The sequence below is a fragment of the Myotis brandtii genome, unplaced genomic scaffold (assembly GCF_000412655.1).
Source record: "Myotis brandtii unplaced genomic scaffold, ASM41265v1 scaffold14, whole genome shotgun sequence".
In the NCBI taxonomy this organism is placed as follows: Eukaryota; Metazoa; Chordata; class Mammalia; order Chiroptera; family Vespertilionidae; genus Myotis; species Myotis brandtii.
Genome location: NW_005354999.1, coordinates 2,018,425 through 2,031,625, shown reverse-complemented (window position 1 = coordinate 2,031,625; position 13,201 = coordinate 2,018,425). Strand labels below are relative to the sequence as shown.

Here is a 13,201-nt window from a genome sequence, read left to right as displayed (position 1 = left end):
GTGACAGGGGGCAGTGCCCCAACCCCCTGATCGGCCCTGCTCTGTGAGTGACAGGGGGCAGCGCCCCAACCCCCTGATCGGCCCTGCTCTGTGAGTGACAGGGGGCAGCGCCCCAACCCCCTGATCGGCCCTGCTCTGTGCGTGACAGGGGGTGGCGCCGCAACCTCCCCATCGACCCTGCCCTGAGTGTGACAGGGGGCGGTGCCCCAACCCCCCAATCGGCCCTGCTCTGAGCCCGACCAGGGGCTGCACCTAGGGATTGGGCGTGCCCTCCGCCACCTGGGAGCAGGCCTAAGCCAGCAGGTCATTATCTCCCGAGGGGTCCTAGACTGCGAAAGGGCACAGGCCGGGCTGGGGGACCCCTCTCCCCCCACCCCCAAGTCTATAATAATAAAAGGGTAATATGCTAATTAGGCCAGACAGCCGAAAGACCTTCCAGATGTCATTCTGGATGTCTTTCTAGACAAAGCCTTGGTAGTGGGGGTGAGACAGAGTGGTTAGGGGTGATCAGACAGGCAGACAGAGTGGTTAGGGGTGATCCGGCAGGCAGGCAGAGGGGTTAGGGGCAATGAGGCAGGCAGGCGAGTGGTTAGAGGGGATCAGGCAGGCAGGTAGGTGAGCGATTAGGAGCCAGTGGTCCCGGATTGCAAGAGGGATGTCCGACTGCCAGTTTTGGCTGGATCCCACAGGGATCCCTGCAGGATTGGGCCTAAGCTGGCAGTCAGACATCCCCTGAGGGGTCCTGGATTGCGAGAGGGTGCAGGCCGGGCTGAGGGGAACCCCCCCCCCCGAACATGAATTTTGTGCACCGGGCCTCTAGTGTTAATATAAAACCATTGCAACCCTTGCCAATTTGGCTCAATAAATAGAGCGTTGGCCTGAGGACCAAAGGATCCCGGGTTTGATTCCAGTCAAGGGCACGTACTTTGATTGTAGGCTCCTGCAGGAGGCAACCAATCGATATGTTTCTCTCACATCTATATTTCTCTCTGTCATTCACAATCTCTAAAAATTAATGGAAAAAATCCTCAGGTGAGGATTAAAATAAATAAATAAATAAATAAATAAATAAATAAAAATAAACCATTGCATCATTCTTTTTAAATGTATAGAATGGAATAAAAGTCCAAAGTGTTTTAATACCATAATTTTCAAGTTAAAAGAAGTGTTTTAAAGCCATAATTTTAAAGTTAAAAGCAAGTCTATAATTAAATTTTTAATGATTTAAAATTTGGTGTAGTTCTCTTTCTCTTGCATTTAGATTCTGCATTTCTCCACACAATTTTCCTTCAATGTAATCATCCTAATGAAGTACCCTACCTCATATTTCTTAGCTGAAATAGTATGTAATTCCAAAGTAATGGTTATTTTCTGTTGATCACAAAAACTTATATAAAATATAAATTTTGAGGAGTAATTACTAAATGTAAATTAATTATTGTATTAGAAATGTATATGTTAATGACATGAATGAGGCTATTTCTTTTTTAATTAGTACATATAACTATGAATAAATATTTATTTATTTTCAGAATGAGTTAGGGTTTCAACATCAAATCTTAATTTGAATCCTGAAAAAAACTTATTTAAATAGATAAGTGGTAGAGATGAAACAACTTTTGTTATAACAATAACAATAATACACAATTCTTCTAAAATCTCCTGAGTTGTATTTCCCAAATCACTGAACAATCTACCATCAAAAATATTTAATGTTCTTTTAATTAACAACTTGATTAGATCCACCTTCAATTTTGTTGAATTCAAATAATTCGAGACTATCTAATTTAAAAAATGTTAAACAGTTTTCAAAGTCATTCACTTTCTCAATAGGAAAGCTCTGTACATTTTAAAACCCTAAGGAAATGTACAATAGTAAGTTGGGGAGGTATTTGTTTTATATAATGAGAATAAAGCATTTATGAAAGAAGAAGCAAGAAAGAAACTTATTTTACTGATAAGGAACATGATTTAAAAACAAATTGTAGGGGGTTTGGAAGACTGGGTGAAAATGGTGAAGGGATTAAGAAGTATAAATTGGTAGTTACAAAATAGTCACATGGATATAAAGTACAGCATAGGGAATATAGTCAATAATATGGTAATAACTATGGATAGTGCCAAGTGGTTACTGGACATATCAGGGAGACCACTTTATAAAGTAGGTGGGTGTCTAACCACTGTGCTGTGCACCTGAAACAAATACAAAATAATATTGAATGTAAACTGTAATTGAGGAAAAAATAAAGGAAGTGGTGTCTGAGGCAAACAAACAAACAAAACAACAACAACAAAACTAAACCAAACAAAAAAGCCCAAAACAAGTTGGAGTCCACTGCTCCAGATCCTGCGTAAAGCTCTTATGCGGATAGCTCTGTAGAGCTTTACCCCATATGGGTAGTGTCTTATAATAAACTGCCTTTTAAGAATGAGGATTCCGAGTATAGAAATAATAAAGGAGTGCATGTTAGCTTATAAGACCAGTACTTTTATGAAGATTTTTCCCCCTGTATTTTATTTGTGCAATCACAAACAATTACTTACCTAAGAGATTTTGGAATAATTTTATTTCACATTGAAAAAAGATATTAATTTTTAAGTATCATAATTTCCACTTATTTTTTATCATACAGTTAATTCAACTTATGAACATTATGTACCATTCACTTTTGTTTCCTTGTGAGAGATTTTGCATGTCTTTTGAAGAGACACTGACACAGATATAACAGGATATAATGTCTATGTCTTACTGTCGTGCAATCACCATCAATTAGCAGTGACCTTTTAGGTACAGGGCATGAAGTGCTTGATGTGTTTGAGAGAAGGGGGCAGGTCTATTTCATCTGTTTTGAAGCATCTTGTGAATATTTCCAGTGTATTGCTCAATGGTAACGTAACATGCCCTGTGCCTTATCCAACTTGCTTTATACAAATTTACTTTACTAGTGTAAGTTATAATATCTTAAAACATATTTTGCTTTATTATTCATTACATTCTACTGTATTCCTAAATATGCATGCATACATATCTTTAAATGGAATATAGGTAAACTATAAGGCATAAAACTAATAACAGCCATGTGCTCCTCCCCTATTTCATTCACTTATCTCTCTGCTTTCCTCATGATATCATCTGTTCTAAACTTTGCGTTTTTATTTCTCCTTTAAAATGTCACATACCAAAATCTCATTTTATTTTTTCTGCTTTTGAATTTTGTAAAAAGTGAAGGAATACTTACTGTGGCCTCTTAGAAGTTGCTTTATACACCTAACACTATGTCCATAAGATTCATTCATGTTATGACATGAAGCTCTATTTTATTTTTGCTACTTCATAGTATTTCATAGTGTGAAAGTAAAACAACATCTTGATCTATTCTCCTGTAAATAAATGTTTGTGTTTGTTTCTAGTATTTATAATTCATAGAGTTACTATGAACATCTGGTACACATGTGCAACAGTTTCATTTGAGTATAAATTTTCTGGAGTTTTAGGGTCAAAATGATTATCTAGATCATAATGGTATAAAAATATCCAAATGGATGTTACTAATAGTAACTTTCCAAGCTACTATCAAGTCATTTAGAATGAAATTGTACCAATTTACACTCTTACCGACAATATACTAGAGTTCCTATTGGCCCTGCAAAGTACAGTTTTCAAAAAAAAAAGAGCAGACATGGAAAACTCTTGATTTGCTTTCTTCCTTTTCTTATTTTCCTTTTCTTTCCTTCTTCCCTCTCCCTTTCCTTTTTATTCTGGTAATTGGATTATAAAAAGTGTTAGAGTTGTTCAATTGAACTCTTCTCCTGAGACATAACAAGGTACAAGCTCCCTGATGCTGTGTTTATAAAGATATTTCCTGTACCAATTAGGATAATGATGAATTTTTCAATTAGCTTTCCTTTCCTAGTGAGTCTTGCTGTATTCTAGGCGGATGGTTGAAATTGCCATCAATATGCTGTGCAGCAATAATGTTCATAGGTGGATCCAAGCTATTTTCTAGGGTTGCTTAGGGTAGCACACCCCAGTGTGTATGAAAGACACCCCCTTCCCTCACTGAAAGAGTGTGCTTTAGAAATGCTGCTTTAAGGAAGTAACTGAAAAGCACAATGTAATAAACTTTCATTATGAATGAATAAATTAAGAAAAATTGTATTTCTTCAGGTCATTCTGCGCACAATTGGTATCAGTCATGCTCAGGCTCCTGTGCTTTGGCCGCACAGGTTTGATAGCCAAGGAAGAAGAATGCCACTTAATGCTTATGCACTTGATTTCTATAAGCATGGTTCCTTGACAGGATTAGTCCAGGACAACAGGTATGTTTTAATTTTCTCCGTGTAAATCACTACCTGTTTCTCTACCTCCATGTCCACATCCCTGCCCATGTCTACCTCTCTCTTTCATCTCTATTTCTATATCTATGTCCATCTCCATCTCTAGGTTGATCTCTGTTTCCATATCTGTATATTAAATGAATGAACTTAATGAATTTTAAGCCCCGAATCTGGTTTACTGCACACTTGCATTTGCTTTCCACACCCTGTAGGACAGCAACTTTACAAAGTTCCCTCTCGCACTCCGGGGTCCTTTGGGGGATGTCAGAGAGCTGTTTTCTGCCTGATCCTCACAGGCCAGGCTGAGGGACCCCACCTGCCGGAGCTTACCTCTCTCACTCTACAGACTCAGATGCTGGGGAGGGTCTGCGGGAAGTTGGCTCCAGGGTGTGTCTGGTCCTTCTCACCCAGTCCCGCCCCACTGGCCACCTTTTAATTAATTTCCTTTCAATGTGCACGAATCCATCACTAGTACAAATGTAAAAATATATTTTTATTAAGTATCCTATTTATTCATTATTAGATATTTTGAAACTGAGTGACAATAATAATTACAAGCTCTTCATGATAGAACTATATAGAAAGTATATAATTCACACATTTGAGGACTGAATAAAAAAGACAATTGTTTTAGTTCTCAGGCAGGGAAACCATTTTTAAAATAGTAAGCAGGAATACATCCTCTTGAGTTTACCTCGGAATGGGGAAATTGGCCCAGGCAGTGAGCACACAATCAGAATTCAGTATGCATTTTACATAAAATTTTGAACAGTCCTTATTAAATTAAAGAATTTGCAACTTCTAACACTCTTGAGAAATAGTAATCATTTAAAAAATAAAATTCACTGTTGTAAATAAAGCAGCCATGATATTAGTAAATAATTTATTTCGTTCTTCCCATTTGAGTATCTAGCTCTCATTCACTCTGTTGAGCTTTACTTTCCTACTTTGGATTTCTCCTGAGATGGTCAGACTCTGATTTTTGTTGGTCATCCGTGGCTGTGATACTTGTTATTGAATTCATAGTCATCATTTCCACAGGTTAAATTATCTTTTGGGAGTCAGTGGTAGAAATGATTCTGGTAAATACCTCTTGGAAGACAAAAGCAATCCATTATTATCGATGAATCTAACATTTCAATATAGAATAAGAAGTTCCTTAATGTTTTTGCACCATTGATTTTTCCAAATATTGTTTTGTTTAGGATGAATGAAGGAGACGCTTATGAGCTATTGAAAGATTTTTCACTCACCCTTCAATCTATCAGGTTTGTTATAGCTTTTAAATACCGATTTCAAATTTTCCAGTAATTTAGTGGTAATTTGAAAAATGTTAAGTTCATACTTACAGGTATCATTGAACCTTTAGGTGCTATGCATTTCAATTCCCCAAAATTTTCAGAACTTCTTAACATCCTGTTACATTATTTCTACCTTAGAGTTAATTCCCAAATCCATTTGACATAAAGTAGCATCCAGACCAGTCTCAGCCCCAGGCACTGTGCACCAATAGACAGCAATATTCTAAAACCTCGATAATCTTGAATTTCTCAATTTCCATAATCAGTGTACATCAGACACATGATACTTCAGAGGGCCCCTTAGGGCTCCATCAGGTTTCTGGTTTATATCCACTTACATATTCTTGACTCTTGCTTTATCTAGTGTTTTCTCCAGGCTTCCTCCAATTCTGATCTCTCATATTGGCTTCCTATTTTAATCTTTAACAGAGCCCAGTGGAGACCCAAGTAATTCCAAATTTTGTGTGGATACTCCCATTCCTAGGCTCCACTAGCAGGTTCTCCTTAGGACCATCTAGTGCTGCCTCGTTAAATATTCATCTTCCTGATGCCTCCAGTCTGCATGCACTTCAATACTTTATGAATGTTCCTTTTTCTGTGGCTTTAAAAATTGTACACATATATGCCTGGCTGGTGTTGCTCAGTGATTGAGTGTCAACCTATGAACCAGGAGGTCATGGTTCTATTTCCAGGTCAGGGCACATGCCTGGGTTGTGGGCTCGATCCCCAGTTGGGGGCGTGGGAGACGCAGCCAATCAAAGAGTCCCTCTCTCATCATTGATGTTTCTATCTCCCTGTCTCTCTCACTTCCTCTCTCTAAAATCAATAAAATAATATCTTTAAAAAATTGTACACATATACATATAATTTGCCATGAATCCCTTGTTTATGGGGTTTTTGCTAATCAGGTCATTTTATTTCTTTATCTGAGATTAATCAGACATGTTTGAACTTTTTATATGGAGAATGAAACTTTTAGAATGGTGAAGCAGAGGGAACTGCTCTAGATTGAGTATTCCTTACGTGTTCATAGTTATCCACATTAGGGTGTGCAGAGCACTCCAAGAAATTTAAGAGACTTAGGAGCTCTCTCAAAAGCTGAGCCTAGGAAAATCATTCATTCATTCATTCACTTTTATAAAAGTATCAAAGTATTATTGGTTTGAGGTATAGTCTAAACATTTGAGATAGAATTATTAAACATATTCTTGCTTTAAAAAAATCTTACAATGTACTGAGAGAAAATATTACAAAGGTAATAAGTACTAGGATGATGGATAAAAGGTGACCCACTCTACCTTGAATTCAGAAAAGGATTATCAAAGTAACATTTTGACCAAGTCTTAAAGAATGGAGCAGAGGGAATAGTGCTTTCAAAGGACAGAATTGGGAAAGGGCCTGATATGTCAGGCATAGACTTTAAGTGCAGTATGGTGGCATGTAGAATATGGGATTGTGATAGGGATGGGGAGATGCTGAGTTGCTTAAAGCAGCTTTAAAGACAATTTGTGTGTGTGTGTATATATATATATATATGAAAGGGTCTTCATTATCATAATTTGGAGTTTGAGCTTACTATTTGGAGCAATGTGTAGGCAGTGCATAAGAATGAGTGTAATATGAGTCTACGGTGTATGGTTTATGTAAATGGTAGAAGCTCAAAGGCTATAACAGTCATGCAGGTGAGAATAAGTGAGGGTCTGAATTAAGAAAATAGAAGTAATGTTGAAGAAGAGTGGTTAGAGAAATATTTATGAGAGAGTAGAATCTGAAAAAACAAAAACATACAAAACAAAACAAAAACAGACTCAGAGAAACAGAGGCCAAACTGATGGTTGCCAGAGAGGAGGGAGTGGGGGATATGGGATGGGTGAAAGAGATGAAAGTAAGTATAGTCAATAATATTATGATAACCTTGCATTGTGACAGATGATTACTAAACTTAGTGTGGTGATCACATTGTAAGGACTATAAATGTCAAATCACTATATTGTACAACTGAAACTAATATAATATTATATACCAACTCTACTTAAGTAAAATTAAACATAGAATCAAAGAACTTGTCAATAAATGTCATGCAGTTGGAGAAGATGCCAAGGTTTCTATTTTAGTTAATGATATATAGGAAACATAAGTGTTCAGAGGAGATTTGGGGACTAACAACCAAAAATAGTGTTATGATATCTGTGGAATATAGTTCAGGAAGAAATGTCCATTAGTCATAATTATAGGTCTGTGACTAGGAAGAAATTCAAAGTTGTAAATATAGATCTGGTCATTCATTTTGGTCAGTGAAGACACTAGGGAAAACAAAACTGGAATTCCAGTGGAACTAAGGTAGATACATTTATAAAAGGCTGATAAAAATCAGATCTTGGTTGTTTTCAGTCCTTGATCAGCCCAATTGCAGTGTTCATTCTTGAATCTCATCTCTCCTTTCTTGTCACCTGTGTATTGGTTTCTCATTGCTGCTGTAACAAATGACCACAACCAACTACGTAAGCCAACACAAATTTATTCTTACAATTCTATAGGCCAGAAGTTCAAAATGGATCTCACTGAGCTAAATCAAGGTGTAGACAGGCTTGCATTCCTTTCTAGAGACTGTAGGACAGCTGTTTTATTACTTATTCCAGCTTCTAGAGGCAGCTGGCCTTACCTCGAACGTGGCCCCCTTCTATATTCAAAGCCAGCATTGGTGGGTAGAATATCATATTGCATCCCTTTGACATTTATTCTCTCCTGCCTCCCTCTTCTACTAATAAGGATCTTTGAGCCTACACTGTGCCTATTTAGATAGTCCAGGGCAATGTCCTCATCTCAAGCACAGCTGATTAGCAAATTCAATTTTATCTGCAACCTTAATTCTCCTTTGCCATGGAAGTAAACATATTCATAAATTTCCGGGGTTTAGGATTTGGATATCTTTGGGGGGCCATTATTCTGTTTACCACACCATGTGTTCTTTATTTTCTCATACATCCAGGTAACGGAAGGAATATTTTGCCTTTCATAGAGGTAGTTGCCTGTAGGTTCCATAGGCGACTTGTAGAAGAGAAGGGGAGTTTGTGTGGCTGCTATTGAAGGGAGGAAGGATCAGGGTACTTGGAATTTGGTGGTTTTAAAATCCTCTTAGTAATAGACATGGGCTGTAGTAATAGACTGCCAGTTGTCTTGTGATCTTTGTTGGTTTTTTGTGCATGGGTTTTTGAGCAAAATATGTTTCTTCTTCATATTTTGCTAACATCTCATCATCTAGTGAGATTTACTTGATTCTGCTTGCCTGGGAAAAGCCTTCTTACAATACTGACTCCTCTGAAATGGGTGTTTCATATATGTTTATTTTCATTTGCAGTGTTTCCTTGCGTGAACTATGCGAAAATGAAGATGACAATGTGGTCTTAGCATTTGAACAACTGAGCAAAACCTTTTCTGAAAAATTTAACAAAGTCTGAAAACAGTCTTTCCAAAACACTTAAAATATTTTCATGGGTATTTTTCAAGTCATATTTTCATGTTTTTTTTCATGATTCTCATGTTTTTTTCAGAAATACATATATGATGAAGTAGAAAGAGCAAGCACTTTAGAGTTAGAGTTGTAATCAAACCTGCCATGTTCTCTTATGAATACTACTGAATGAAGTGTGTTATTTTTGAGTTTTGGTTTCTTTATATAGTTGAATAATAATGCTTATGTATCAGCTAGTTTCAGATTGATTGAGGAAATGCAAGGACTTTGTAAGTGACAAAAATAATTTTTACTCTGTGAGACTTAAACAAGTATTACATTCTGAACATTTTTTTCCGCAATGTCATAGTTTGTAAAGTGTCTATTAAGGCTAAAATAAGTGATTACACTATCCTAAAGTTAAAATTGATTCTCTCTAGTTGACCTAAATGTGATTACATGACTTAGATTTATGGCCATTAAAATAGTATCTTCCAGTAATCTTAAACTACTAATTAAAAATGATAAATGTGAACTTTGGTATAAATCCTCTGATGTTTGAAAAATAAATATAGCTGATGATTTGGCTTAATTTTAATTGTATATAAGTTGTTTGAAAACTACAAAGTAATAAAATGGGTTTAATCTACATGCCATTGGTCTCTACGTTCAGTCTATGCATCTGAAAATCCATTTACACACATATATTTATTTTATATGATAGTTTATGCATACATTTGACCCTTGAATATCGGGTTTGAACTGCGTGGTCCACTTATATATGGAATTTTTTCAATAAATACATTGCATATTTTTTGGATATTTGCAATAATTTTAAAAAAACTCACAAATGAACCATATAGCTTAGAATATCAACAAAATTAAGTAAAAGGTATGTCATGAATGCATAAAATATATGTAAATACTAGTCTATTTTATTACTTACTACCATAAAATATGACAGAGCCAATCAAGGAAATTATGAAAGCGACTGTGGATATGGCAAAAAAAAAGGTGGTGATTGTGGTGAAGGGTTTCAATATATGGATCCTAGAGAAATTCAAGAGCTATTAGGCAATGTACCAGAGGAATTAGCAGAAGACGACTTGATGGAGGTGAGTGCTTCCGAACCAATGCCAGAAGATGAGGAAGAAGCCAGAAAACAAATTGACATCAGACAATCAGGCAGAAGGATTCTGATTATTCAAGACAGCTTTGACTTCATTTACAACACGGACCCTTATATGGCACTGGCACTGAAACTAAGGCAAGTGGTGGAAGAAGGACCGGTACTCTATAGAAACATTTTTAGAAAAATAAAAAAGCAAAAAAAATCAGACAAAATGAAGATGTATTTCCATACAGTTACACTGGGTGTGGCTGCCTCTCCTGCCCGCCCCACCTTCAATTTCTTCCTCCTCTCTCACCCCTGCCACCATGGAGTCAAGGGAGGGAGCAAGACCACCCTCCCTTTCTCTTCCTCAGCCTACCCAATGTGAAGAAAACAAGGATGAAGACTTTTACGATGATCCATTTCCACTTGATGAATAGTAAATAATCATCTGGTTTTTTTTTAACAATGTACAGTTAATAAATGTATCTGTTGTATATGTGTGTGAGTGTCTTTGTATGATGATAACAACTTCATGGCAAAACTGTATGAGGTGTTCTTGTGTCATTAGCACCATCGCCTACATAGTTGACGTGTAGAACATTATCTGCATGGCTTTTATGGAAGTAGATAGCCTATTCTTACATAAGTATAAGGTAAGTGGTATTTAATATAAAATCAATAATGTTTACTTACTGTCTTATAACTTCCCTTTCAAATAATTACCTTACAATGCTGTATATCTTTCTTGTAATTGGAGAAACTACATATCAACCTATCATCACAGGTAAGTGGTTTTTTTAAAAAGTGGTTTCCAATACTATATTCTGAATGACTGTAATACTATGTGTTGTAAAATTTTATAATGAATCATTTATTAGTGTATAGGTTAGATGATCATGAAACAATCCTATTGATTACACTAGGTTGTCATAAAGCAATCATATGCTGTTTGTTTGTTTGTTATCAGTGTATGAATTGATATGCCTATAAATAAATGTGAATTTCTTTTACTACATATGAGACAATATTGATGTAGGTACAGACAGGCCATTCATCTTGTAAACAATGTAAGTTTATAGTATTGATAAATACAGTATTGTAAATGTATTTTCTCTTTTGATTTGCTTAACATTTTTTTCTCTAGCTTACTTTATTATAAGAAGATAGTACATAATACATGTAATACACAAAAAAATGTGTTGACCAACTGTTAAAATTATTGGTAAAGCTTCCAGTAATTAGTAGGCTATTAATAATTAAGCTTTTGGAGAATCAGAAGTTATATGTGGATTTATGACTACACAGGGTTCACACCCCTAAGTCCTATGCTGTTTAAGAGTCAACTGTAATCATTTTTCCTCTCTAGCCTCAGCCTCAGGTCACCGTTCTGGATTCTATTTTAGGCCCTAAATATGAACAAAGCCTTTCATCCTCAGAGCAGAAGGTCTACTCTGCCCTGCTACCCAGATGTCTTACTTAAAGATGATGTTTTGGGTGAAATTTTTTATACAAAGCTTTTATTGGCTTAGGAAAATACCCGTGGTTCATTTTGTCTGGAAATGGAAGAATTCTGTTTTCTGGAACTGGCCCATCATTGATGTACCATATTAGGGGTCTTTACTTTCTCTGGCTACATCCATTCTCAATATTTAAAAACTTGCATTACAACAATTTCTGAACACCAAGATTCTTAGAAACCAAAGTGGTTTCTATTGTTCTTTATCTCTACTACAATGATACAAAATATTGATATATTGTCATGATTTCTACTTCCTACTTTGGTTTCATAAGTCTCATGGAGATGTGATTTTTCTTCTTCCCCACATGTCTTAGCCAATCTGGCTCCCTAATATTTAGGAAGAGTATAAGATTACTTTTTGCAATGTGGTATTCTCTTAAAAGAAAAAAGTATGTACCTAAATTATTTGAGGTGGGTCTAATGGGCAGCTTCCTTTCTGATTGTTAGCAACAACCTAGAGAGTAACTTAGGAAATTTATAAACAGCCAGGTTATATAGGAAATTTGAAAGCATTTTATGTTTCATTTGTTGTAATGTGAAATCTTCCTAATAAGATTTATCGGAGAATTATTATTATCACCATAATTTATTTCCATTTTTTTACATGAAAAAACACACATAATGACATTGATCCTATAAAGGGTATTCTGGAAGAGACATTTATTTAAAAATTATTTGAGAAAATTGTAGATGTACATGCAGTTTTAAGATATAATATACTCACACATACAAATCATAAAGGAATATATAATGGGAAAAGAACAACCATTTCAATAAATAGTGTTAGGACAACTGGAAAGCCACATGCAAATGAATGAAATTGAACCTCTATTTTACACTAACATAAATGAACTCAAAATAGATTAAAGAATTGAATTGAATGTAACACTTAAAATCATAAAATGCCTAGAAGAAAACATAGGTGGTAAGCAGCTTAAATTGAACTTGGTAATGATTGTTTCAATTTGACACCAAACCAAATGCAACAAAAGCAAAAATGAACACGTTAGGCTACATCAAACTAAAAAGCTTCTGCATGGGAAAGGAAACCATCAACAAAATGAAAAGACAACCTACAAGTGGGAGAAAATATTTTCAAGTCATGTATCTGATAAGAGTTAACATCCAAAATATATAAAGATCTCATACAACTCAGTAACAAACAAACAAGCAAACAAATACTCTAATTTAAAAATGGGCAGAGGATCTGCATAGGCATTTTTCAAAACAAACAAACAAACAAAAAAAAGCATACAGATGGCCAATGGGTACATGAAAAGGTGCTCAACATCACTATCATCAGGGAAATGCAAATCAAAACCACAATGAAATATTACCTCATACCTGTTAAAATGACTATCATGAAAAAGGCAGGAGATTACAATGCTGGCAAGGACATAGGAATTCTTGTTCATGATTGTTGGGAATGGAAATTGATGCAGCCTTTATGAAAACAGTATAGAAATTCTTCAAATACA

At 35.8% G+C, this 13,201-nt stretch overlaps 1 protein-coding gene across 4 annotated transcripts in view; it reads left to right on the top strand.

The window, feature by feature from the left end:
• LOC102257980 (probable ATP-dependent RNA helicase DDX60) overlaps positions 1–9,774 on the top strand; it is a 98,671-nt gene extending 88,897 nt beyond the window's left edge. For all 4 annotated transcript variants that reach the window (XM_014535223.1, XM_014535221.1, XM_014535220.1 and 1 more), the window contains 3 exons: positions 4,169–4,320; positions 5,544–5,606; positions 8,998–9,774. In XM_014535223.1, the coding sequence (XP_014390709.1) occupies positions 4,169–4,320; positions 5,544–5,606; positions 8,998–9,097 (315 nt within the window). In that variant the 3' untranslated portion in view covers positions 9,098–9,774. The remainder of the gene's footprint in view (positions 1–4,168; positions 4,321–5,543; positions 5,607–8,997) is intronic.
• The last annotated feature ends 3,427 nt before the right edge of the window (positions 9,775–13,201 follow it).